Genomic DNA, 27,715 nt, shown 5'->3' with positions numbered 1-27,715 from the left:
CTAACTATAGCTATCTTGAGCCTGCTCTACAAATGGTCATGCTCAAAATGTTGGTAGAAATTTGGACAGTGAAGGCCATTCTAATAAAGTCTCAGACAGAAATAAGGAAGGAGATATTAGAACTGAAGTAAAGACAACTTGATTTTACAGTTGCAATGTAGAAGTCCCATGGTGGAATCATGTGTAAGTCCTAGGACTTTATAGAATGAAGAACTTAAAAGTGATGAACTAGGATATCTGGCAGAAGAAACATCTAAACAGCAAAGCATTCAGGTGCTGCATAGCTATTTTAACCACATACAGTGAGATGTCAGAAAAAATAAATTACTTAAAGATGGAATTATATTCAAAAGGGAAGCAGAATGGAAGATCTGGAAAATGAGCACCCTGACCATGTAGAAAGAAAAAATAAAGGGTGTGATCAGGCAGTCATCTGCTAAAGATTCACATGACAAGAAGGGAGTTGGGTACTTACCATTGAGACAATAGGAGACAGACCCAAAAGGCATTCCAGAGATCTTAGAGGTTGCCTCCCTCCCTTCACAGACCCAGCACAACATCAGAGGGCAGAAAAATATCAGAGACAGGCCCAAGGTCCCTTCCACAAGTTTGCTACCAAGAACCACCTCAAGCCTCTGCTGTCTGCATTCCAGTACCGTGCTCCTCAGCATCCCCAGCTGTGGTAGAAATAAGCCCAGGAGCAGCTTGATTTACCCCTCTGAAGAATGCTAGGAGTAAACCTTGGCACCATTCACATGCTGCTGACTTTGGAGCAAGCTGACCGAAGGAACCATGGGAACATGGCTTCCTCCATTTAGAGTTCAGAGGGTGCTGTAGATTGCTGGGGCCCAGGCAGAGACTTCTTTCAGGATGGAGCCACCACAGAAAGAACCTTCAAAAGCTATATTCAGTGAAACTGTGGGGTCAGAGCTACTATGGCAGTGCCTTGTGGAGCAGTGGGAATAGTGCCACTTCTGAGACCCCAGAAATGTAGAAAACCACAGGTATGAGCCTCCAATCTCTGGGAGGTACTGACTAGGCTGAGCCAGCAGAGTTATAGGTTGGCCTAAACCCCTCTTGGTGTGTCCAGGAAATAACACATTGAGTGAAAAATTATTCTGGAGACTATAATGTTTTTTTACTCACTGGGTTATTACTTATATGGGGCCTGTTACTCTTTACTTCTTAACTGTTTCTCCCTCTGGGAATGGAAATTTCTGTTTCACACCTGGCACACAATTGCATTTTGGAAGCAGATTACTTTTTTTGATTTCACAGATTCATAGTTGGAGGGAATTTGCCTCAGGATGAATTGTAACTTATGTCTCACTCATACCTGATTTAGATGAAACTCTGGACTTTAAACTATTGAATTGATGGTGGGATAAGTTAAGACTTTGGGGACAATTGGAATGCATTGAATGTATTTTGTATGTGAGAAGGACATGAGTTTGGTGGGGCTAGGGACAGAATGCTATGGTTTGAATGTCCCCTCCAAAACTCATGTTGAGATATAATTGCCATACTAATAATAGTAGGAGGTGGGACCTTTACAAGGTGATTAGTTGGATTAATGTTGTATCATGGAAGTGAGTGAATTATTACAGGGGTGGGTTCCTGATAAAAAAGAAGAATTTGGCCCAATTTCCTTATTCTCTTTCTTACATGCTCCTTTGCCCTTTTTCCATATTGTTATGCAGCACAAAGGCCCTCACCAGATATCAGTACCTGAAAGGTGCCATCCAAGTGAGAAACGCCCCTGCCTGACAAGCCCCTTCCTAGTTTCCTGAACAGTGCGGGGGAAACACATTTTACTATTTATAAATGACCCAGTCTATGATATTCTATAATAGTAGAGAACAGACTGAAAAACAGCAATATCATGAAACTGAATGATAATTATGTGCCTGATACTGTGCCAAGTTTTCATATATACTCTTACTTAAAGATTATGATAGACCTATAATGGATACTAGAAACTTAGAAATACTGGCCTAGGGCAGTTCAGATAGAAAGTAGGTTTAAGGCCAGAGTCTCACCAGTCTATCCTTCAACTCCACTACCATGATATTCTACCTGTGGATAAAGGGTTCTGGGCCTTACTGCTTATGCTTTTTGCAAGCTGTTTGAGATTTTATTTCACTAACTGACACTTCTAGAAGTCTGAAATCTCAGAAAGGTATATTGTTTCTTTCCCTACCCTACTTTACAACTGATTTTCTTTTTGGGGGTGGGGAAAATGAGTGGATTCATATAAGGATATTTTCACTAAGGTGTGATGCTAGGTGCCATTTTACTACTCTGTGTCTATAGCATAATAAAAAGAGCATAAGCCTAAAGCCAGGCAGATTGGGTCCACCTCTCAGACCTCACATAAACCTTGACCAAATAATGCTTACTGAGCTTCTAGTTCCTCATCTATAAAATGGGAGTGTTAATGCCTACCTTCTAGGGTTGCTCTCAGGATTAATGAACTAATAAATGCAAAGTGCTCAGCTCAGTGGCTATCATGTAGCAGACACTCAATAAATAGCAGCCATGAAAAGCAACCATTTGTTCAAAGAAATTTCCAAACCCTGTCCTTATTTTAACTCTATGATCATTTCGTGCCATGCTGGCATGCAACAGTGCCCTGCACTTACATTCCTCTTTATATGCTTGTTTTATTACCTCAGTAATTATATGCACTTGTGTTTTCATTCCAGGACATTAAGACTTGATGAGCCTGATTTTCCCAATGAGACATTCAAAGAGGTGAAGACCCTTCTTGGTCTTCCTTGCATTTTTATGTAATAGAGGAAACATCTTTCCACTCATCTTCCCACTGGTTTTTGTATCCCATTCATTATATCTTCTGTAGCTCTTGGTAACCTACTCTATACATGGTAGTCACATAGTTTTCACATTTTATGTGAATATTATTAAGCAGAATTAAATGGGAGAAGATCCAATACACTCCATAGAATGTAGACAGGGCAAGAAGACACAGGTTAGCTCTTTTTCTTTGTATTTATGATGAGAGATGGCCCACCTCACAGGTTGACAGGCTGCCCTATGCTCAGCTACAGTATTGGAAAATAGGGACAACCTGATACGTTTCCACCTGTCCAGAGAGAAAGTTGGGCCTGGCCACTGGGATCAGAGGATTAGGAGAAAGGTGCCATCCAAGTGAGAAACACCCCTGCTTGACAAGTCCCTGCTGGCATTCATATCAATAAATAAGGAGAAACTTGTCAGCCCATCTGTTTTATTTCCAGCTTCTTGTGAAAATTGTCCTTGGGGTGTGATTTTTTTTTTGCATTGTCAGCTATTAATTACTTAGCCTCCAGAAATTATATACTTTGTTTTCTTTTAAATATGAAATGATATAAATACTAGAATTATCACACTAGATTATTTTATTCCTTGCTTTCAAATATTTGAACTTCTGTTAAAATTTTTGTGATGACTTTTATCCACCTAACTAGCAAAATGGTCATATTTAAGTTAAAATAATGTTTTCCTTACTACCATATCTTTGTTCTAAGTTTTCTGTTAACAAAATAATTTTACTCAATATGTAAATTAGTTAGCATACAGTCATTCCCTTGGTATCCATGAGGGATTTGTTCCAGGACCCCCAAGTACACTAAAATCTGCAGATGCTTAAGTTCCTTATGTAAAACGGCATAGTATTTGCATATAACCTACATAAATATATCCTCCCAACTACTTTAAATTATCTCTAGAGTACTTATAATACCTAATACAATATAAATGCTATGTAAATAGTTGTTATACTGAATTACTTAGGGAATAATGACAAGAAAAATGTGTCTGTGCATGTTCACTTCAGATGCCATTTTTTTCCTGAACATTTTTAATCTATGGTTGATTTAATTCATGGATACAGAACCCGTGGATATAGAGGGCTAACTACTGCATTTGAAGTTTAGGAGAAGTTATTTGCCTGTTTGTTTTCAATCAAATTTTACCCAGTCCTTTGACTAACCCAAAAGACAAATAGTGATTAATATCCAGAAAAAAATTTAAGTTACTTACTTTGAAAAATCATTAGCAGCTATTCAGCTTATATTACTTGTGGCATTTTAAATTGAGAGAATCCTTTTGGAAAGCAACTTCATAAAATAAATTAATTACTATAAAAATGTTCATTCCATTATACCAGTTAATTCCTATTCCTGAATTCTATACCAAGGAATAATTATAAATTCAAAGCAAGAAAAGTAAAATATTATTCATAAAGATGCCCATGATAGCATTATTTATATTAATGATCAATGAAAGCAAAGTATCCGTTCTATAGAAATTATTATTTAAATAAACTATTTGTATTATGCAACTTTAGGTGGCTTCATTTGTTTTTGTCTTATTTTGTATTATTTATACTGGAGATTGATCTCAGAGGCACTTTACCACAGAGTTGCATTTGCAGTCCTTTTTTATTTTTTGAGACAGGACCTCACTAAATTGCTGAAGTTCTCACTAAATTGCTGAGGCTGACTTTGAACTTATGATCTTCCTGTCTAAACCTCCCAAATTGCTGATATTATAGATTTGTGCCACTGTACCTGGCAATATTATACAATTTTAAAGTAAATAAAATAGCCATATAGAAATAATGAGTAATGTTTATTATTAAAAAGTTGTAAAAAAGGACAATTGGTTTATTAATTTGTGTTTTCCTATATATTTATTGAATCCCCAATGAATAACCAGAATCATTCCAGGCAAAGAGTATCTGATGGTGAATTAAATAGACTTGGGCTTGCCTTCATGAAAATATATTCTCTTGATGAATAGATACTGAACAAGTGATGACAAGCTTGATGAGTGAAAAGAAAAATAGTAACCTAATTTGGGAAGGCAAGGCAGCCTCAATGGAGGACTTAAGCTCTCTCTGCCTAGTGGATGAGAAAAAGAGCCAGGCAAACTGGGACCCTGTTTCAAGAGTGGAGAAGAAAAGGATTCTAAGCAGAAAGATCAGAACTTCATAGATTTAAAATGTGAAAGACGGTCACACAGAAATAACTGAAGCAATGAAAGGACACTGGGGGTAAGGAAGGGAATTTAGGATGTTGGTAAGAGAGTGGTTGAAATGGCAAGTGAGAACAGAAATGAAGACAGAAGGAAATTTAGGGCATAAACACAAAAGTTCTTAACCTCTTTTTGTTCCAGGGATTTCGGTGACCAATGAATGATGCCTATTCTTAAACAGATATTCTTAAACCCATAAAATGGGAATTGTAGTTTTGTAAAGAAAACCAACTCTATTAAAATACCAGTGTTAATTTTTATGATTTCATAATATAGCAATAAAGTGCTAAGTAAGATCTAGCAACAGGTCTAATGTCTACCATAGTTTTGCAGTGGTGATCAGGATTCCAGCATTCTATGACAACCCTAATGTCTGATAAGACTAATTTCTATTAGTGATAAAGGTATAGGTATTGCTGAGTCTATTATAGTTTGTTACATTCATTTATGATTGAAGAAAATGCTGAATTTCAATTAGCAATAAATGAAAATAAAGATTTTTTTTCATTCAAATTAATAGATGATGGCTTGAATTCCTGATCCCCTTGGAAGTCTATAGACTCCAGGTTAAAAACTCCTATTTTGTGTGACAGAATTGGTTTTCCCCTTCTATTTTCTATATGCTATGTTACAATAACTTGTAATGTCTTGATGGAGTCTGTATCTTGGGCACAGGTAAGATGAGAAAGAAATTCCTTACTCTTTATTTTGTATTATAGCTATGAGGTTAATTGTTTGTAGTGCAGTATCATATCTATTTCTTGATCAATTCTGTTATTATCAGAGTCATAAGTTCCATATAGTGATATTGCTATTAGTTTTCTGTAACTCTAACAAATACCTGAGATAATCAGTTCATGAAGAGATAAGGTTATTTTGACTCACAGTTTTGGCAGTTTCAGTCCACGGTGGATTTGGCTCCTTGCTTTTGGGCCTGTGGCAAGACAGCATGTTATGGCAGAGTATGTAGCAGAACAAAGCTGCTTACCTCATGGCTAGGAAGTAAAAGACAGGGATTAGGGTCCTGTTATCCTCTTTAAGGACACAATCCCAATGACCTGAAGACCTCCCACCAGGCCCTGCTTCTTCAGAGTTCCACTCAATCCCACCTCTACCAAGCCAGGGACAAGTCTATGACACATTGGTCTTTAAGGGATATAGTAGATCTGAACTATAGCAATTTCTGAGACCTAGCATAATAAGAAAACCCAGATAAACCCCTTTAGGGGACAGATCTTTTAAATCAAAAATGACTTTCTATGGTCAATAGACTTTCCCCTGAAACCCAGAGGTCTTAAATATAAAGGTGGATTTGACAACTTCATAAAGCAGCAGATTGAAAGATTAGAAATGTCAAAATATAGCACTTGCCTAACTTGCACGAGGACCTGGGTTCAATCCCCAGTACCAAAAAAAAAGGAAAAAGAAATGTAGAAGTATTATTGACTTTTAGCAATATATTTCTAAATGATTGCTAGCTTTTTTTTATGTCTGGACTATCTAGCCCTGGAATGTCTAGGCAGTTCCTAGTTAGGTCCATAAAGAGGATGAGCCAGGTACCTATCTGCCTGGAGTAGTCTGAAGAAAAATGCTTCTTTCCCAGCAGTAATTTTTCTGCCTTGATGAGACGAAAGATGAAGAAAGACTCAGTTTCCTCAGTAGCTCTCAGGCTGAACAGTCCATAGTCAGTGTGCCCCACACCCTGCCTGGAATGTCACAGCTCAACACTGTACCGATCTCTGCATCTAGAGAGGCAGGGGGAGCTGAATTCAAAATTTTTCTTGTACTTTCTGAATCTATGTGTCCTCTGAAATAGGGCCATTCACTTAAAAGAAAAAGACCTTGTTCCTCATTCTACCTAGAAAATTAGTTTTTAATCTTATTTCTAGCCTTTGAATCTCCACTGGACCTACTCCCTGAGGGACTTGATTTGAGTGACATGACTTACTTATTCTATTTTCAATAATAAAAGCTGCCTCAGAAATAACTTTCACATCTCTCGGTGACAAATCAGAAAAGGGGCAATTTTTCAACCAAAAGAAGTTGAAATCTGATTTCTCTATTGTGCAAGTCAAATGACTGGAAAACTACACAAAATAGGAGAAAGCTATTCATTAGATTCAAACTCGAGCAAACAAGCCCTCTCTTGCGCTCACTCAGAAAAACTGACAAGTTCACCAATATTAGTGCCAGTTCACTGATAACCCAGTATAGGCTGCCCATTTTAAACATGGAAATACTTGGTGATGACACTGGTTTACCTAAGACTGGCAGCTTCTGCTCCTCCACAAAGCAGTATAGCAGACAGTAGGGGCCATTGGCATGCAGTGCCCAGATAAGGAGGGCAATGACTGACATTTCAACCCACTGCAAGGGGCAGGAAGCCCAGTGGTCAGAACCTGATTGACACAGGGTTTCAGTTGGAAAGAGCATCATCATTCTGTGCCAGGATTGTAGCCTGGCAGAGAATTACTAGAACATGTGAATAGAGTACAGGGCCAGTTTTAAATTTACAGAATTACTCATCTTGCTTTCATCCGTCCTAAAAACGTATATCAAGTTTTTTGCCACTGTTTTTTTTTTCTTAAAATGACATACAGATTTTGATTCAGTGAAGAGTCACTTTAATTTATAGACAATTTTCCCTGCTTTCAAGATTAGTCTAAAGTCCACAGTATGAAAATCAGACATAAACATAGTTAATTGGAAATTAGTAAGCTTCAAGGTGATCAACAATGCTTGAAGAGACAGGGTTTCTAGAAATTTGGTTGGAAACATGATAATGTGCATTGGATGTCAAAGACCTGACAAATTCAGACTGGTATAATATTTTAGTGCTCTGAAAATTTTAAAAACTAGCTTGGCTGTCCTTGGCTACTTAGTGTTTGGGGGCTTATGGTTATCTGTTTTGTTTTCCTTATCTTGCAAAACAGCATAAGCCATGTAGGAAACTCTTAAAGTTTCCAAAGATGGTCCAGCAGTTCACCCTTGAGTGGAAATTAAGATCAGATGTTTCCCAACAGAAAGTACTATGACTAACAGGCAAGTCAACCCACTGGTAGGCGTTGTGTGACAAACCAGCCTCTACTATACTATGCTGGGTAACCCCTGGGGACACTTGAAATTAGATCCCATCTAAATGAGGCACCTATTTGGAGGAAACCTAAGTGGGTAACTGAAGGACTCCCAGTGTACTGAGTCAGTCTTGGGCTACCTGGTATGAAATTAATATGCCCTGGGGATGTGAGTTAGTTTGAATGGCACCATCACTAAGACACAAAGTCTTATAATGACACTTGCAGTGATGGACATCTATGGAGGCAGCCAGCACCTCATTAGAGAGTTCTTCCTGCCAAGGAGGGTGTTAAACCACAGAAAATTAAAGTCTAGAATAATTAGTGAAGAATAAAAGACAAAGTTGGAAAGACAGTTTCAAAAAGGTGGAGCCCCTTATAGGTCCAGTCTCCACACAGGAGCTGGAGCTAGACAATTAGAAAATGGCTCCCACGGTTTATTTAAGGGGATACATCAAAGGCAGGGATAAGGTTTCAGGGGTGGAGTCTTGCTTCATGAAGTCTTGCAGTCAGCAGGTTGACTGGCACCTTGATAGGTCACACCCATCTCAGAGGGACTGTGTGGCTACAGCAGGTCACCCCATCTCTGGTGCTGTGTGGGATCTTTGGCAGAGCTGAAGGGGGAGTTCACCTGCATCAGGTGATCTATCCCTGTGGGGGTGCCACAGGCAAGTTCCCAATGCCAGACCTATCCCCTCACTGGCTGTGATGCCTATAGTCCACATACAGCCCACAGATGGCTCTCAACAGGCATCTAACATCTAAAAGGGTGAGGAAAATTAAGTAATGATACAGGAAATAGTACTTAGAATTTCTTAAGGAGAATGATGACACAAATATATCTACTATGTAATTGATGAAAACTCATATAATGTAGTACACTCTAATTTAATATTACATACTTTACATTATGTAATAAAACATTACAGAATGGATTGTTGAACTAGACACTTCTAATGACTCTTCAAACAGAACCTCTAATGCTCCATTAGAATACTTGCCAGAAAGTAGGACACCAGTTTAGTTGCAAAGAGGGCTGGCTCTACTTTGGTCATACTTTATTTTCACCTTTGCTTTACATTTTTCTGGCATAGGTGCATGGTTTAGCTACATATTTATCAGCAGTACATTATTTATCTATATATAAATTTTTCTAAGATTCCTAATAATAGAGATAATAAAATCAACAGATTTCTTTATTTTATCCACCATCAAAATATTGGACTTGGCACAAAGGAATGTGTTTGTTGTTATGACTCTCACATTACATCTCCTTAAGAGATCTATTCTAAAGATAATTCTTTTAAGAAAAGGGTCTTGAGCCTATAAGAAAGGTAGAGATTTCATCTGTGAATTTACGAACTTTTGATAATGTGGCAAAGAAAGTCACTGGAGTGAATGAATTAGATCATATATGCTTAAGAAGAGGACAACAGGGTGACCTTGAGCAATGCCAACAGTGACAGACAGGTAATGAAGGACTTAAAATGAGCTACTGTAGAGGCCAAAAGAGAACTAGACAAAGAAATACTTAGAATACCAGTGGAAGGAAAGTGTTGTGGAAATCCAGGGGGAAAAGTTTCAAGAAGGAACTTATACAAAGTTCAAGAAAAGACTACACAAAGATCACTGACTTAGGAGGATAAGAAGAAAGGAAGTAGAAAGGGCTACTTCATGTGACTTCAGGTGGAGCACCAGAGAGAGAGTAGTTGGGAAGGAAGCTTCAGGAGTGAACTGAGTCAGGAAATGACTTTTGGAACATGGTGATCTCAACATTCTGTAGATGGAAAGAAAGAACCCAGTAGAAAAAAAGCAGATGAAGCTATAGAAAAAGGAGAAGAGATGTAAAAGATAGCCCAAGTGGAAACATATACTTTTTCTCATGGATGGAAGAAATTATAATATCAGGGTAAACTTACCCAGCTTCCCATTTCTCTAAGATATAGGAGACCAGATAAAGCACATGCCTATAATTCCAGCTACTGGAGGGGGACGGGGGGCGGGTGAAGTAGGAGGATTACAAGTTCAAAGCCAGCATGAGTAATTTAGTAAGACCCTGTCTCAAAATCAAAAATAAAAGGAATGTTGATGTAGCTCAGTGGGAGAGTGCACCTGGGTTCAATTCCCAGTACTAAAGAAGAAGAAAAAGATACAGGAGACCAAACATTTGCTGATGAGGGTTTGGAGTACTGATAGGAAACTTGAAGGATGATGTTTTCATAAGGAAGCTGACTTATGTGTGTATTCCCTGAGTGTATCACTTTTCCCTTCATTTTTCTAATTTATTTACCTCTTCTCTAGGTAAAGAACTTTTTATTTATTGATGTTCACCAATAGGAAATCTAATCTATAAGATAATAGAATTTTTAATAATCGTTTACAATTTTTGAATTTCAGTGAAAGCTCTGCTTTCAAAAACAGTTCTTTAGCTCAGAATGTACCACACACATGACCCAACTATACCACTCCTCAGTATTTATTCTAAGGAATTAAAGCCAGTGTACTATAGTAATAACATGTATACCCATGTTTATGAAGCACAATTCACAGCAACCAAGTTATGGAACCAGGCTAGGTATCCATTGATGGATGAATGCAAAAATAAAATGTGATATATATATATATATACACACATACATACATACATACACACACACAAACAATAAGGTTTTATTCAACTATAAAGAAGGATGAAATTATATCATTTTCAGGAAAATGAATGAACTTGAGAACATTATGTTAAGTGAAATAAGCCACATTTAGAAAGTTAGGGGTCATGTGTCTTCTCTTATACATGGAAGCTAAAGAAAAAGATGTGGAAAAAAGTTGGAGAGGGAAATCTCATGAAAATAGAAGAGAAGCCAGTAGAGGAAGGGGGACCAAGGGAAAGAGGAAGAAGTGGGAAAGGAAGGTACGGGGGAAAGAAATTGACAAAATTATATTGTGCATATATCAAGAATATAACAACAAATCCCACTATTATGTATAATTATAATGTACCAATAAAAATACATATAGATTTTTTAAAAATCTTTAAAATGGTGCCTTGGGGCTGGGAGTATAGCTCAGGGATAGAGCACTTGCCTATCATGTGCAAGGCCCTGGGTTCAATCCCCAGCACCAAAAAAATAATTAATTTAATTCAATGGTATATTCAAATTATTACTAAATTTTTGAGTTCTTTTTAAGCATAACCTTCCAGGAAAGCATCTAATAAAGTGAGACAAGCTGATGGTTATATCTGACCATAATCTGCAATGCTGGCCTTTTCTTCTTGCTCCTTTTGACAGGTACAGTTGTTATGCCACAAATGAATACTCTTTCTTTGTACATTCAACAATTAAGTGATGCTCTAGCATCTGTACAGCTCTAACTACATTTTTTTTTTTGTTTTTGCAAAGAACTCCAAATTGGCTTGTTCATCTTACAGTTTGTGTGCTGCATTTTTGCAAATCCATTAGCTATCTTAATGGAATTCTACTTCAAACTTTAAAATATCTGTCATCAGCTAGTGCTTTCAATCCTTTGCACTGTGTCAAATGAGTAGACAAGGCAGAGACAAATGAGGCAAAGGCTTAAAAAGTCTTCTGCCACACATCCATTTACATACATACAGGGTTTGGGGGGGGGTGTTTTTGTCTGGCGTGGAACCTCATGGGCTTTGCAACTTCATTTCCCACAAGACTGCACAGGGAAGCAGGTACTCTGACTGACACCCATTAATTTTTTATTGTTCAGAAAGTAAATGATAAAGGAGAAGAGAATCATTTCAGAATTCCTTATCAAAGTGAGCTGACTTGGTTTAATGAGTGTTAAATAATAATATAGGCATTGCTTTGTTTTTTAGAATAATAATGAGGTGTTGCTTGGGTGCCTGTGAATACAGGATATGTGACCAGCTGTCTTTCACTGCATGCCTCTATTGTCTAAGTCTTTTTAGTGAAATATGAAGTGTAAAAGGGGAAAATTAATTACCTAAATTGACAACTAGTGTCCTTTAGTGACTTCAGAAAGCACAAAGTATGAGTTTATTAAAACTGTGGCCTTACTGATTTGAGTATTTTTCTCAAGTTCTGAGACTCCTTTGCTCTTCTGGAAGGTTTGTTTTGGAAAGATCAGTGGATATCAATGATCAAGGCTGTGGTTTTCCAAAGGCTCTTTTTGACAAATGATGAATGCTACACAGTAAATTGAGAACCTATTACATATTACATATATCATTGAAAAACAGTAATTTATATATGTCTGTATATTAAAACTATCTAAAATGTTAGTCTTTAAAATTAAATGATAAAATAATATGCAAATAGATGAATAATATTGCTCCCCCAATTATTAAAAAGTAAAATCATTGCTTTATGGCCCAGGGTGTTGAACAGGGATAATTCCACTGTGATTTGCTTATAAAGAGTGATCCACGAATTTTTTTTTAATCTTCAGCAATCAGTGTCATAGTTTTAGAAATCCATGGCACCTAAGTATGTAACAGAATCTAGGATCTTAATCTCATTGTGTGAGTCACCTGTGCCTACCCCTCAAAACTAATAATTTTGTGTCTTCCAATTGAAGCCTTATCTATACAATCTCCTTGGTTCCCAAGGCCAGTAAGAAAAGGGTGGTATTTAGCACACATGAATTAAAGTACCAATCACTTAAACCACTTGCTTGAGATTAATAAGTCAGTTATGGGAGGAACTGGGAATAGCCAAATATTCCTAGTTAATAAATCAGGAAGTTTCATTAGCATCCTAAATATCATTATCTCTAGTCCTACTAAATGCACTACCCATTACTTACCAAGTGACCCTGCCTAAAGGATAATGATCAATTTTCTTTCTTTCTCTCTCTATCCCACATCTAATCAATCCATAAGTCTAGTTGGTTCTACAAGTCTATACTAAATCTGTTACTGGAATAAGATCCATGCTGCTAACTGCTCAAAGGCCAATATTTGGGAGGCAAGAGTTTGTAGGAAGGAATCAAATTTATTCAAAGGCCAGCCCTGAAGAAGATGGAGGAGCTATTGTAAAAGCTCCATCCTGAGGCACTCAGGGGCACAAAGGACTTTTATAGGAAGGGAAAGGAAAAGCAGAGCAGACCAAGTCTTTGTCAAAGGCCTATGTAGCCTCTTTATTCTTCTTAGGTCACAATAAACCTCCACCTCCTGGAGCTAGCTCCCATAGTTCTTTTTATACAGACATATTACTTTCCAGCAAGTTAAACCTCATGGAAATTTACATGCTGTGTGTAAGTTGTGGCTTAGAAATAAAGATAAAAGAACTTAAGAGAGAGTCCTTTCCTGGCTTGTGGAGTGGTGGGGAGAGTACAAAAGGTTGAAAAGTCCTTGATTTTGAGACAGCTTCTAAGGCCTTTCCATTTCTTTTAATCCAAAGTCATTTAGTATGCCAAAGAATCATACTTTGAAATCTTGTTTTCAGAGCCACAACAACAACAATACACACACACACACACACACACACACACACACATTTGATTAATTCCACTGAGTTGGGCTTGGTCTTTTTAATTGTTTTAAGTACCTAATATAGTACATAACAAGCCGGTAGATGAACAGTTACTTTCTTATGATTACACCACTTCATACCACCCACCAAGGAATAGACATTTGTACCTTCTCTTACTGGTGAGATAATTACCTCTCTTATTTAAGTTTTAAACCTTTGTAATTTCTCAGAGGCAGAAAAAGTCTTAGTGGTTTTAATTCATACAACTTGATAAATCAAAACAAATGTTAGCAAAAACAATAATGTAATGCAAGGAAACTTTTACTTCACATAGGGAACCAGAGACCTTCTTTAAAGAGTCCATTAATCTTGGGAAATTAATCAAGAAGAGATAACTCAGAAAAAAAAATCTACAGAAAAAGTTTCGTTTGAAATGTATTTCTTAAAAGGCTAGTGTCATTTGCATTTCTAGGTTACATGCCAAGTTGCAGCTATTGAAGAGAAAAAAATAATTTTCTCTCCCTCTGAGAGAAACTGGCCCTATAATAAAATACAGATTAACAAGAGAAAAACAAACAGAAGTTTATTAACATGTATACCTCAGGTGTACTTGAGAGATATTCAGAGAAATGAATAAAAACTTCCAAGAGGTAGCTGTGAAATTCAGGTGTAAGTACCAACTTCATCTGGAATCAGTAAAGAAGAAAGGCCAGTTGTGGGCAAGCATCCAGGGAAAGCATAGTAAATAAGGGTAAGGCTCATATAGATTTAAGTCTGTGCCTTCTGCATTGATGAGCGTTTCTAAAGATTTAGAATCATCCTTTTTTTCTGGTACAAGGAAGGAAATACCTTTATAAGTAGTGGTTTCCTTCATAGATATAAACTTTCCTGACAAAATGGTAATTCCTACTCTGATCTCAGAGTTTCTGCAGTGGCTGTTGTTCCTCAAAATAATCCTTAATACAAAAGAGACATATTTAGATATAGTGTATTCTGGTCTCCTACACAACCTTTAAAGAAATGCTATTAAACTGGGCATGGTGGCTCACCCCTGTAATCCCAGTAATTTGGGAGGCTGAGATAGGAGGATCACAAGTTCAAGGTCAGCCTCAGCAACTTAGTGAGGCCCTGCCTCAAAATGAAAAATCTTTAAAAAGGGCAGGGTATATAACTTGGTGGTAGAGTATCCTCAGGTTCAATCCTCAGTCCTCCCCCAACCCCACCCCCACAAAAAGGCAAAAGATATGAACAAATGCTTCAAAAAAGAAATAATTGAATAATAAAAATCTACAAAATTTCTCAGTGTCATCAGTCATTAGGGAAATACAAATACAAATTAAAGCCACAATAAAACACTATCACATCTCCACCAGGTACCTGAAATCAAAAGAACCAAGGGCTGGGGAAGACATTAAACAATTAGAATTCTCATACAATGCTGATAGAGATATAAATTGATATAACCATTTTGAAAAACTGTTTTCAAAATCTACTAGAAGCAAATACATGAATATCTTGTGACCCAGTGATTCTACTATGTATGTATATTTAACATAAATAAGTGTTTATGTCTACCAAAGAATATACATTAGAATTTTCCTACTAACATTATGTAAAATAGCCCAAAACATTTCTTGATGTTCATCAATACCAAAATAGATAAATTGTGGAATAGTCATGCAATGCAATATTATCAAGCAATGAAAATAACTTCTCTATGTATAGCATGGATGAATTTCATTGGCATAATGTTGTGTGAAATAAGCCAAACACAAAAAAAATAGACATTGAGTGATTCACTTATATGAAATTTAAAAGCAATTAAAACTGACCTAAGTTGACAGGGATGAAAATGATAACTACCTTTGGGGGTTATCAAGTAATTAGGAGTTCAAGGTAACCTTTTGGGGTGGTGGGAAAATTCTGTATCTTGATATATGTTGTGTTTATATATGTAAAAATTTATTAAAATTTATGTACTGATCCAGGGGTGTAAGCTTAGTAGCAGAGCACTTGCCTGGTGTATGCAAAGCCTTGGGTTTGATCCCCAATACGTCAGAAAACAAAATGAAACAAAAAAAAATTAAAGGCTCTAGCTGTAGCTCAGTGGTAGAGCACTTGAATAGAATGTATGAGGCCCTGGGTTTGATCACCAGCATCACAAAACAACAATAAAAAAAATTAAAATTTAAATTAAATCATGTACTTTATAGTATGTAGACTATACCTCAATAAAAGGAGAAATAAAAAGTATAGGTAGCAACATTTTCTGCCTCACAGAGTATGCAAAAAAAATTAATGAAATAATGACAAGTTACAATGAAATCATGGATGATTTTAAAATTTTTTACTTTTTGTCTGACTTTATTGTCTAAATTTTATGTTGAACATAAAACTTGTTACATTAATAAAATTAAACCTTGTAGATAGAATAATAAAAATTTGTTATGACTTCCAAGTTCTAATTCAAAATTCAAGACCTACATTTATATAGAATATTATTTTGATCATTTTTAAAATTAATACCTATATTTGGATCTGACTTCCATCTACCAATAGGATCAGTTTCTTAAAAGTGCTTCCAAAACCTCTGGCACATTCTTTTTATCTTCTGTGTGAGTTATTAGTCTCTGAAGTACTGTTTGAACAACATGGTGCTAAGTTTGATGAATAAGGTGGATTAATCTCAGTAAAGTTTTGAAGTAAGAAGTAAGGATGACAAAAATTAAAGACTGATTTTCTTCAAATGGTTCATCAACTAGATGTGAAAACAGTCCCAAATTAAAATATTTTCAAATGTCTTGAAATTTGAAAAATAAGTGAATCAATGTCAAACCTCATAAGGAAGATACTTTATGGAAATATATCCACTTACATACATAAATTATGGGGTTTTGTAACAAAGGGCAATTCTGATGTAGTTAAGCAAATTTTGCTTCAAAGTCCTGTAGGATAAAACCTTTAAAAAGGTGTTTGAGTAATCAGGAAATAATTAAGACAGTCAGAAGACCTGATAATTAAAATTTGGTGAGGGAATACTTGAAAATGGAATTCATATTAACTAGAAGTTCCAGATGACATGCATCTTTATTAAAAGAAACAGAAGTAAACAGTACATTAATTAAACTTACAAATACACAAAATAAGGAGGCTTTAAACAAGCCAGTAAGGAAAGAAAACTAATATAGTGAATTTTGACCAAAATATCAAGTCATTGAGAGGAGATAATAAAAAATTAGGCTTTGAAGTTTATAAATTTACACATCCAGAAAGAATGCCACAATTTAAATATATAAACCATGAGTGACTTTCCTGATTTTAGGATATGTTTTACTGACCAGTTGGTATCAATCCAAAACCAGAATTATCTGAATACTTTGAAACCATTTATATATTTCTAAAGTCAAATTTGTCTTAATACTCTGAAATTAAGACTTCAGCCTACTTGGTGGAAAACAATCCAAACATTATTTATCTAAATGTTAGATCATGTCAATGTTAAGTATACTAATGCTCTCAATATACTTTTAAAGAGAAATGTCTGTTTTTGTCTATATTGATATGTCCTCAACTATATTTTAATAGATCTGAGATATTCTTTGCCTTTTGCCTCAGTTGGCCTTTGTAGTAATAGGCCGCCTACCTATTGCCAGCTGTATGCTCAACTACCAAGTAGTCACCAGGTAAGCCCTGGGACTTGTAGCCCCTTAAACATGTCTTCACATTTCTGCTTCTAATCACTCTGAGCTTCCCTTTCTTTTCAATCCTATTCTTTGCTTATCTAAATCTGACCTTCAAAACCTTTGAAATGTCACTTCCTTAATGAAAAATGTCCTTTTCTTCCCAAGCAGAAGTCATCATGTTCTGCTCTATGCTCTCGTGCCTCTTGCTAGTTTCTATCATAAATTAGAGGCTCTGAATGACTATCTCATTTCCCTTCCTAAGCCATAACTTTCTTAAAGTCTATAATAGTTCACTTACTTTTCAGTGTCTAGCACATTGTCAGCAATTATCATAACGTTAATATGCATTGTTAATTAATAAATTACCTCTTTTAAAAATTATCTCTTTTAAAAAGAAGTTATAAGAAAGGGTATCTGTTTAATTTTTCTTAAATAGGGATCTAGAGAAAAGTATGTAATTTTATACATCTCAATATAACCCAAATCAGTGGTTAGGCATTTTTTTATTTTTTAATTTTTTATTTATGTATGACAGCAGAATGTATTACAATTCTTATTACACATATAGAGCACAGTTTTTCATATCTGGTTGCATACAAAGTATATTCACCCCATTTGTGTCTTTATACATGTACTTTGGATAATAATATCCATCACATTCCACCATCATTTTTAACCCCATGCACCCTCCCTTCCCCTCCCACCCCTCTGCCCTATCTAGAGTTCACCTATTCCTCCCACGCTCCCCCTCCCTACCCAACTGTAAATCAGCCTCTTTATATCAGAGAAAACATTTGGCATTTTTTTTTATTGGGATTAGCTAACTTCATTTAACATCATCTTCTCTAACTCCATCCATTTACCTGCAAATGCCATAATTTTGTTCTCTTTTATTGCTGAGTAACATCCCATAATGTATACATTATGGCCACTTTTTTTTTTTAATCCATTTATCTGTTGAAGGGCATCTAGGTTGTCCACAGTTTAGCTATTGTGAATTGTGCTACTATAAACACTGATGTACCCGTGTCCCTGTAGTAAGCAGTTCTTAAGTCCTTCAGGTATAGATAGCTGGGTCAAATGGTGGTTCCATTCCCAATTTTCCAAGAAATCTCCATACTGCTTTCCATATTGGCTGCATCAATTTGCAGTCTTACCAGCAGTGTATGAGTGTAACTTTTTTCCCACATCCTCGTCAACACTTATTGTTTTTTGTATTCATAATAGCTGCCATTCTGACTGGAGTGAGATGAAATCTTGAATAGTTTTGATTTGCATTTCTGTAATTGCTAGTGATGATGAACATTTTTTCAGATACTTGTTGATGATGTATATCATCTTCTGAGAAGTGTCTGTTCAGGTTCTTGGCCCATTTATTGATTGGGTTATTTGTTTTTTTGGTGTTTAGTTTTTTGAATTCTTTATATACCCTAGAGATTAGTCCTCTAACTGATGTGTGAGGGCAAAGATTTGTTCCCAAGACGTAGACTCTCTATTCACTTCACATATTGTTTCTTTTGCTTAGAAGAAACTTTTTAGCTTGAGTCCATCCCATTTATTGATTCTTGATTTTAATTCTTGCACCAAAGGAGTCTTATTAAGAAAGTTGGGGCCTAATCCCACATGATGGAAACTAAGGCCTACTTTTTCTTCTGTTAGATGAAGGGTCTCTAGTTTTATTCCTAGGTCCTTGATCCATTTTGAGTTGAGTTTTGTGCATGGTGAGAGGGAGGGGTTTAATTTCATTTTGTTGCATATGGATTTCCAGTTTTCCCAGCACCATTTGTTGAAGAGGCTATCTTTTCTCCAATGCATGTTTTTGGTGTCTTTGTCTAATATAATATAATTGTAATTGTATGGGTTAGTCTCTGTGTCCTCTGTTTTGTGCCATTGGTCTACCAGTCTGTTTTGGTGCCAATGCCATGTTGTTTATGTCACTATTTCTGTGTAGTATAGTTTAAGATCTGGTATAGTGATACCACCTGTATCACTCTTCCTGCTAAGGGTTGCTTTAGCTACTCTGGGTCTCTTATTTTTCCAGATGAATTTCATGATTGCGTTTTCTATTTCTATGAGGAATGCCATTGGGATTTTGATTGGAATTGCATTATATCTGTATAGTGCTTTTGGTAGTATGGTCATCTTGATAATATTAATTCTGCTTATCCAAGAGTAAGGTAGATCTTTCCATCTTCTAAGGCTTCTTTGATTTCTTTCTTTAGGATTCTGTAATTTTCATTATATAGATCTTTCACCTCTTTTGTTGATTCCAAAGTATTTTATTGTTTGTTTGTTTTTGAGGCTATTGTAAATGGGGTAGTTTTCCTCATTTCCCTTTCTGAGGATTTGTCACTGATACACAGAAATGCATTTGATTTACGGGTGTTGATTTTATATTCTGCTACATTGCTGAATTCATTTACTAGTTTTAGAAGTTTTCTGGTGGAACTTTTAGGGTCTTCTAGGTATAGAATCATTCATTTAAGAGTAATATGCTTTAAAACTAAATGGCAATGATACAAGTTACACCCCTCCCCCTCCATTCAGGAAGGTTAGTCACCAATGACGATCAGTTAGAGAAAACATCATGCTCATTTATGCTGCCTTCTAATTTGTGGTACATTATTTAATCTTGATGAATTTCAGTTTCCTCATCTTAAAAATAAGAAAAATCATTTTCAGCCATACCTATTCTAATTTGTTTTGAGAGATCATAAGATAATGTAAGTAATAGCACTTTGTGAACTGTAAAGTTGTATACAAATGTAAGGGTATATGAGGGAAATTAGTATAAGAAACATTAAAAGGGTAATATGAGGGATTGTATGAGTAAATGACTGAAATAGATCAGATTCTTTCAGGTCAAATTTAAATGACACACCAAATGAAATGCTTAAAGCAAGGAAAAATTTTGGTGTGTAATAATTTAAGTATTCATCACAAGAAACTGGGTAATTCCAAAGGGGAAAATATGAAAATTACTGAATTATTTTTCTGCTTTGTGAGTTCTATAAGATTACAAATTCAATCTGAGAAGTCCTTATAGATGAAAGAGTTACAGATCTGAAATAATCTCCAGGCTAATTTACTCATTATTACCAATTAGAAAGAATGATTCTATTTCCTTCTCTCATACTATTGAGGTCAGCTTATAAAAAATCCAAGAACTTTTCCATAATAGTTCATTTCATCTGAAGTTTTAATATACCTGCTGAAAGGACATATGGAATGCAGAGGGTAAGGAAAGATCTCAGCACTCATATATTCTAAACAACCTCAGATCTCAAGTCCCCCTGTAGCACCCTTACTATGTTGGTCTTCACGTGGATGGATGGATCAGAAAAAAAGATGAAACTCAACTGCTGATTCACAAACCATACACAGACCCTTATACCAGAAACAGAAACACAAAATTGGTTATCGTTCCCTAGATACTTGGGAAGGTATCCTCTTGATCATCCAGGCCAATGGTGTCCAATTCTGAATTAGGGCAATTAACAAATGTATTTTCAATTTTAATTCCCTTTCTCTCTTAATGAGAGTTAATCATCATGTCTATACACATTTTCTGAGTACCAGCTCTTGCTGTTGCCAACAAAACTCATTTCTTTCCCATAGGAGTCACTGAACAAAGACTGTCCTGAATAGCAAATGAATACTGAGGAGGTAGATACTGTTAAAGTCACTTTGACCCTTCACTGCACGCACATGGGCCTTGAGGATTATAAGCATTTAGTAGCTATGTGATCTAAATGCCAAGATGTCTTTAAATGAGTTGATTAATCTTCATATTGTGCTTATGGTTTATGTCATTATTTAAAAATTTTTTTGACTGGCAGTAATTAATAAGCATAATGAATGGAACCTTGTCTTTTGTTTTTAGATAAATTGCATTGCCAAAGAGCAAAAACTTGACTAATCTTCCCTCTTCTCTACTTTATAAGCCAAAGTTAAAAATTTAACTTGGTATAGAAATTCAATTTTAACTTTATATCCATGTCATAATTAAAACATGAGTAGTCAAATTAAACTAACATTGCCTAATAACTTCTTTCCTGTTGCCATCATATCATGTAATCATATTGGAGGGTAGCTGATGTTGTTATATATTAAAGACTTCCCTGGAGCATAACTTATAACTCCAGGAAATCAGACAGAAAATTACCTGCTTTATTAAAGGGAGAACTAAGTCATTTTGTGAGAAGTCATCATGATCTTGGGGTAACCTCATATGGAAACCAGTGGCATGGAATTCTGTTTAGATCAAACTCTATTATGATTCCGAATCTGCACTAAAGTAAAAACTATGTATATATTGAGAGAATTTCTATTTTGCTTTTCAATTTTTCAAATTTGTTTTTAATTCCTTGATGGTGATTTAATATGATTGTATGATATATGAGTCTTTAATAACCCTGTGTCTCCCTTAGAAGATAAAGGAAAGCTGAAAGCCAATAGTTCCAGTCAGCCATCATGCTCTGAAAGTGGCTCATTTCTCCTCAAATCTGGCACAACTGCCCTGCCACCTGGGACAGCCACTTCGCCCTCCAAAAGCACAAATGGAGCACCAGGGTCTGTTGCTGAATCCGAAGAAGAGAAAGCCAAAAAATTGCTTTATTGTTCACTATGCAAAGTGGCTGTGAACTCCCTGTCACAGCTGGAGGCACACAACACAGGTTAGCAGCTATCTTTCAAATTGAAATAATGTTTATAACAAAACCCAGCTTTTCCCATCAGAATGTCACTCTGTTGTCCAGGTATGAAGTGTGTATAGTGTGTTCTCTACCATTTGAGTTCAAAGGAATGATGTTTAAAACTATGATCATAATATCTTTAGAAATAACAAAGCAAAAGCATTCCCTCAAAAGCATCAAATACTTTCCATAACAAGTACTTGTTTTGGGGGGTAGGTACCAGGAGATTGAATTCAGGGGCACACGACCACTGAGCCACATACTCAGCCCTAGTTTGTATTTTTTTTAGAGACAGAGTTTCACTGAATTGCTTAGCACCCTGCTTTTGCTGAGGTGGGCTTTGAACTAGCGATCCTCCTGTCTCAGCCTCCTGAGCTACTGGGATTACAGGCATGTGCCACCACCCCTGGCCCTATAACTCATTTTTGATGAGGTAATAGAGATGAAGACAAAAAGTTTTATGCTATATTCACTGCCACACACTTTATAAGAGAAAAATTAGAAACAACAGCTTATTGATAAGGAAATAATGAATAAATTATAGTAACCAAAAATGATAGAATATGTTAATCAATAAAATGTAATTATTAGAAAATAAATACATGATTTGATATTTGAAAATTTCAGGATATTTAATTAGTAAATCCAAATTCTGAAAAAACATATTTGTTAGCATAGCAAAAAAAAAAAAAAAACCCTGATAACCGTGGTTATCTATAGTGGTACAACTCTAGGTAATCTTTATTTTCTCAATATTTTGGATATTTTATTATACACTCATGGTTTCCCATGTGTTACAATGAAAACATGTTAAACTTACAATTAGTGTAAAAATGATGCTAAAAAGGCACTGGGAACTTCAGTCTGAAGATAACGTTCTCAAGGATAAGAAAATAAAGAGCTTCCTGCCAGGCTACATGCTTATATTCTAGCTACTTGAGGCTGATGCAGAAAGACCATAAGTTTTGGACTAGCCTCAGCAACTTAGTGAGGCTGTGTCTCAAAATAAAAAATAAAAGGGCTGGTGATGTAACTCAGTGACAAAAAGCCTCTGAGTTCAATTCCCAGTACCAAAAAAACAACAACAAAAAAAAAAACGACGACAATGACAACAAAGACAGGAAAAAGTAAACAAAGAGAGAGAGAGATAGAAGTTGCTTCCTATAGTTCTTAAATAGCTGTTTAATATATGCCTTTTTCTATTTTAGGATCTAAACACAAGACCATGGTTGAGGCTCGTAATGGAGCTGGTCCAATTAAGTCCTATCCTAGACCTGGATCAAGATTAAAGATGCAGAATGGCAATAAGGGGTCAGGACTACAGAACAAGACATTTCATTGTGAAATCTGTGATGTTCATGTTAACTCAGAAATTCAACTCAAACAGGTAATGAAATTAGTGTACTCTGCTCTTTGGGGTCACTACTTGAAGATCTCTATCTCCTCCTCATCTACAGAGTGGTTCTCACTGTGCTCACAGTTAACTTTGCTAACCTTTAAGGATGCATAACTTATGCAACATAAAAGTTCTCTGTGGAAAAGAAAGTCAGTATCCAGTAATGGAGCATCTACTACTACTGTATGTCAGGTTCCAGGTTAAGTGTTAGGGATAGAAGGATGGACATAAAAACCACACAGAGCTTACAGTCCAGCAGAAGCCACTGGTAAGTCTGCCAAGGCCCCAAAGTCTAGGTAGAGAGATTCTTCAGTAACAGTGGAAACACCAGAAAAAAACCTGATAAGGCCTATAGAAAACAAAAGATGGAAAGGAGAAGGTCATAGAGAACAATGGGAGGAGGAAGCAGGTCTTAAAGGAGGTAGTAAAGATTTTACCCAAACCATTCTAGAAGGATGAACCAAGAGCTGGAATGGAGAAACCAGCAACCTCTGTGTAGGAAATGTATCTTTCATGGATTTAGCTTATGCATCAAACATTTTTTCAGCACATTTCTAGCCGGAGGCATAAAGACCGAGTTGCAGGGAAGCCACTGAAGCCGAAATACAGCCCTTACAACAAACTCCAGCGGAGCCCAAGCATTTTAGCAGTAAGTTCACTCACCTGCTCACCTTTTGGGGAGGGCAGCCTTGCTGGGTTGGGCAGGAGCTGTAAGGAGGACCTAGGGACTAACAGTCATGGGAAGGTTGTGAATTTATCTATTTTATCTTGACCATGCTGGGGATTGAACCTAGGACCTCACACATGCTGAGCATGTGCTCTACCACTAAAGTAACACCCCGAACCTAAAGGCTGTGAATTTAAACAACCTACATAGACAGAAATTTTAGAATGAACTGCTTAGTTCCTGCTATAAGGACATCTTGAAGAAAGCTCCTTTAGGAAAGAAAAACTGAACCTCTTTAAGAGTTAATGCCCAGCAGGGTGTGTTGGCTCATGCCTGTAATTCCAGCTACTTGGGGGCCTGAAGCAGAATTATTGCACATTCAACATCAGCCTCATAACTTAGGGGAAGACCCTGTCTTAAAATAAAAAATAAAATTAAAGAAGAACTAATACAGGGGAATACCCTGTCTTAAAATAAAAAATAAAATTAAAGAAGAACTAATACCTTACTCTTTACCAAGACCTTGTCAGAAGACTATCTTCTTTACTATATAAGGAAAAGCAAAGACTCAGGACAGGGCAAGTGATGCCTGAGGAATCCTGGGATGTGTGGAACCCGGCAGAGAGGTTGCTTTCATAAAACAAAAATCCATCCATTTAGTTTAATATCCCTGTGTTTCCCGTGTGTGTGTGTGTGTGTGTGTGTGTGTGTGTGTGTGTGCACGCGCGCACGCGTGCACGTGTTTGCAAGAAAGTAGTGTTTATATTCCATTCTAGCAGGCATGTTGGTGATCGGCCTATCCTACCTGTTCTCAATATGTACAGTTTTCTGTGTTTTGCAAAAATACCTAGGAACTTCAACAGTAGGTGTCATATAAATACCCAGATGGATGGATTTCACACTCTCCCTGGGACCTGGCCCAGCATGGTATTCAGTCTGAGATGAAGCTGGGATTGGCCAGCTGGAGGTGGTGCTGAGTTTACCTTCCAGCTTCTCCAAAACCTTGGCTTCTGCAGCAAGCTGGTGGTATCTGCATTAGGCATACCCATCTTGCACAACTCCTCTGATTGCAAAAGAGAGAAATTAAGGATTATTTTCCTACTTCACATGAAGATTCTACCCTGGGACTCCTTTAAATAGAGAAAGTTTCTAGTCCACTAATAGTCATTCCCAGTAACAGATACTTAATTTAGCTAATTTTTCAGGAAATTCTCATTATGTGGCCAGGAAAAGGAAGGAATTAACTTTTTTTTTTTTTTTTGTCTTTTTACTCTTCCTGAGTCCCTAATGTCCTGAATGAACTCAGTTACTTACCTAAATTTCAGTTTATCCAAGAGCAGTGATGTGAAGGGTCGTACTTCTAAAAAAAATAAAATAAAATAAATAAAAGAAAAATCAAGAAACTTTTCTCTAAGCTACAAGGTGGTTTAACATAAGTGTGAATTTTGAAATGAGATCCATTGCTTAAGCAGGAAACTTCTGGGCATGTTTTGTTTTATTTCTTTCTTGCTGAGCCCCTTTGTGTCTATTCATAGAGATGCTCTGTGCCCTAGTATCCAGGATCAAAGACCAAAGAAAGACTTGAAATGGGAACAACTCAAAATAAAACTATATCAATACTAAAAGACACTGACACCAGCTTGGGGAAAATAATCATCTCTTCACTCCTGAAAGTAGACTTTAAATTTAAGACTTCTCTGTGGTGCTGTTATTCGACAACAACCTGCTCACCCCATTCCTGGTCTTTTTCCTCTCATTAGGCAAAACTTGCATTCCAGAAAGATATGATGAAACCTTTGGCCCCAGCCTTCCTGTCCTCACCCCTGGCAGCAGCAGCGGCTGTGTCCTCTGCACTGTCACTGCCACCCCGGCCATCTGCCTCGCTCTTCCAGGCTCCAGCCATCCCTCCAGCTCTCCTGAGGCCAGGGCACGGGCCCATCCGTGCCACTCCGGCCTCCATCCTGTTTGCCCCATACTGACATCTGCAAGCCCCAAGACCAGCCAGGCCAGTAGGAAAGTCGAGAAGCCAAGCCAAAAGGATTTCAGCAACTTGAGCATTTTGTGTTACAGTAAGTATCCCACCTACCCACAAAATGCAGCCTACCACCTGAAACCCCAGCTCCAGTGAAAAACAAATCACTAGATTCAAGAGTGCTTTTATGGACCGATCAAATCATTTTGGAATGTGAGCAGCACAGGTTCCCTCTTCCCTCCCCAACTCGACCCCATTTAATTGGTGTATCTGAGAAATCTGGGTTCTTGAAAATATACAGTCAGAAAGTAAAGAAAAAGAAAACCAGTCTCTGTTTTCCCATGGGTATAATCTGGCTTAGAACAATATGGAATATTTTCCTGACAGACTTGAAAACTAGGATCTTCCTCAGATGTCTGTAAATAGCTCTGGAATCCAACTGGGCATATTCTAGTGTGGAAGAAAAATAGAACACAAGTGCTTACTTGTGAATACCATCTTACCAACGGATCACGTTTTCTTTTTGGTGTACTCTCGTCGACAGGGATTGTGTACTGTTTTAGACCCAAGTACTGTTGTATCCTGTGTAGTACTAGATTGTATCTCTTGTCTGAATTCAACATCTTTAGTTGCTGTGTAAATGTTAGGAAGCAAAATAGCTTTGAATTTCTCGTTAAGAGAACAAAAGATAATGTATTTTCTTTATTTCATATTTTATTTGGAGATATTTAAACAAAATAGAAAGCCATATAACATAGCTATAATTACTACCTGTTTGCTATTTTTGTCTAACTTATTTTGTAGCTTCCTCACTGGTTTGAGTTGCTAAGCAAATATATACAAACACAAAAAGAGCTTCCTAAATTGCACATTTTGGCACCTCCTGTGCATTCTGCAAGAAGACAATGAATCCATGTATTTCTACGTAATTATCTTCATTTTTAACCTGTTTTCATTTGTAATGATGCTACATAATTTTGTGGCTCCCTAATGCAATAATGTACAGAAGATATAAAATTTATAATTGAACAATTTGTCTTTCTGTTCACTGAATATGTTGCAGGTCATGCTCCCATGCCCCCCTTTCGAAGTTGGAATCAACAAGACTAGAATATTTGTGATATCAGGGGCAAGAAGTATCATAAAACAATAAAATAGTGAACTCTTTTAGAGTATCTATATCTGCAATCTGTAAATGGTAAAATGTCTGTGTATTTTTTTAAATGTACCTTTTCAATAAAAGCATCAAAAATAAAAATCGGTTCATATTTCCAGTATTATTTTCTCCTGAGACTCCTTCTAATTTGAAATCACCTGATGAAAGATTTTTTTGTAGGAACAAAGATTGCTTCTTACATATTTATCATTTTTAGCTCTTATTTTCTGCATATTTATTTGTCATGTTTATTCATTGCCTCATGAGGTGGAACATGACTGCTGTTTCCTCTGAATCTCTAAGAAGTTGGGCCAAAGTTGTGAGTTGTCCAAAATCATGGTAGCAGCCTGCTAAACATTTTTGACTCTGATTTTTTTAAAACTCACTGTAGGTCTTCTACATCCCCAACTCCTCTTTTATTGGTGTCCAAGACATTTATGGTTCTCCTCTTTGGAATTTTATTCCACTCCTCCCCTTTCACCTTCTCCCTTTGCACAGCCTTCTTTCCTTTTCCTTCATTCTGTTACTTTTAAAGCATAACAATCACTGTTTGTTTGGGCCATCTATTCCT

At 36.5% G+C, this 27,715-nt stretch overlaps 1 protein-coding gene across 2 annotated transcripts in view; it reads left to right on the top strand.

The window, feature by feature from the left end:
- Positions 1 to 27,227, top strand: part of Znf385b (zinc finger protein 385B) — a 152,945-nt gene extending 125,718 nt beyond the window's left edge. For both annotated transcript variants that reach the window (XM_077799005.1, XM_026392022.2), the window contains exons 6-9: positions 21,690 to 21,935; positions 23,162 to 23,340; positions 23,897 to 23,998; positions 25,777 to 27,227. In XM_077799005.1, the coding sequence (XP_077655131.1) occupies positions 21,690 to 21,935; positions 23,162 to 23,340; positions 23,897 to 23,998; positions 25,777 to 25,995 (746 nt within the window). In that variant the 3' untranslated portion in view covers positions 25,996 to 27,227. The remainder of the gene's footprint in view (positions 1 to 21,689; positions 21,936 to 23,161; positions 23,341 to 23,896; positions 23,999 to 25,776) is intronic.
- Positions 27,228 to 27,715: the final 488 nt, after the last annotated feature.

This window comes from Urocitellus parryii, chromosome 1, assembly GCF_045843805.1.
Source record: "Urocitellus parryii isolate mUroPar1 chromosome 1, mUroPar1.hap1, whole genome shotgun sequence".
Classification (NCBI taxonomy): Eukaryota; Metazoa; Chordata; class Mammalia; order Rodentia; family Sciuridae; genus Urocitellus; species Urocitellus parryii.
The sequence above is the reverse complement of the archived record's forward strand: the minus strand, read 5'-3'. Positions and strand labels throughout refer to the sequence as shown.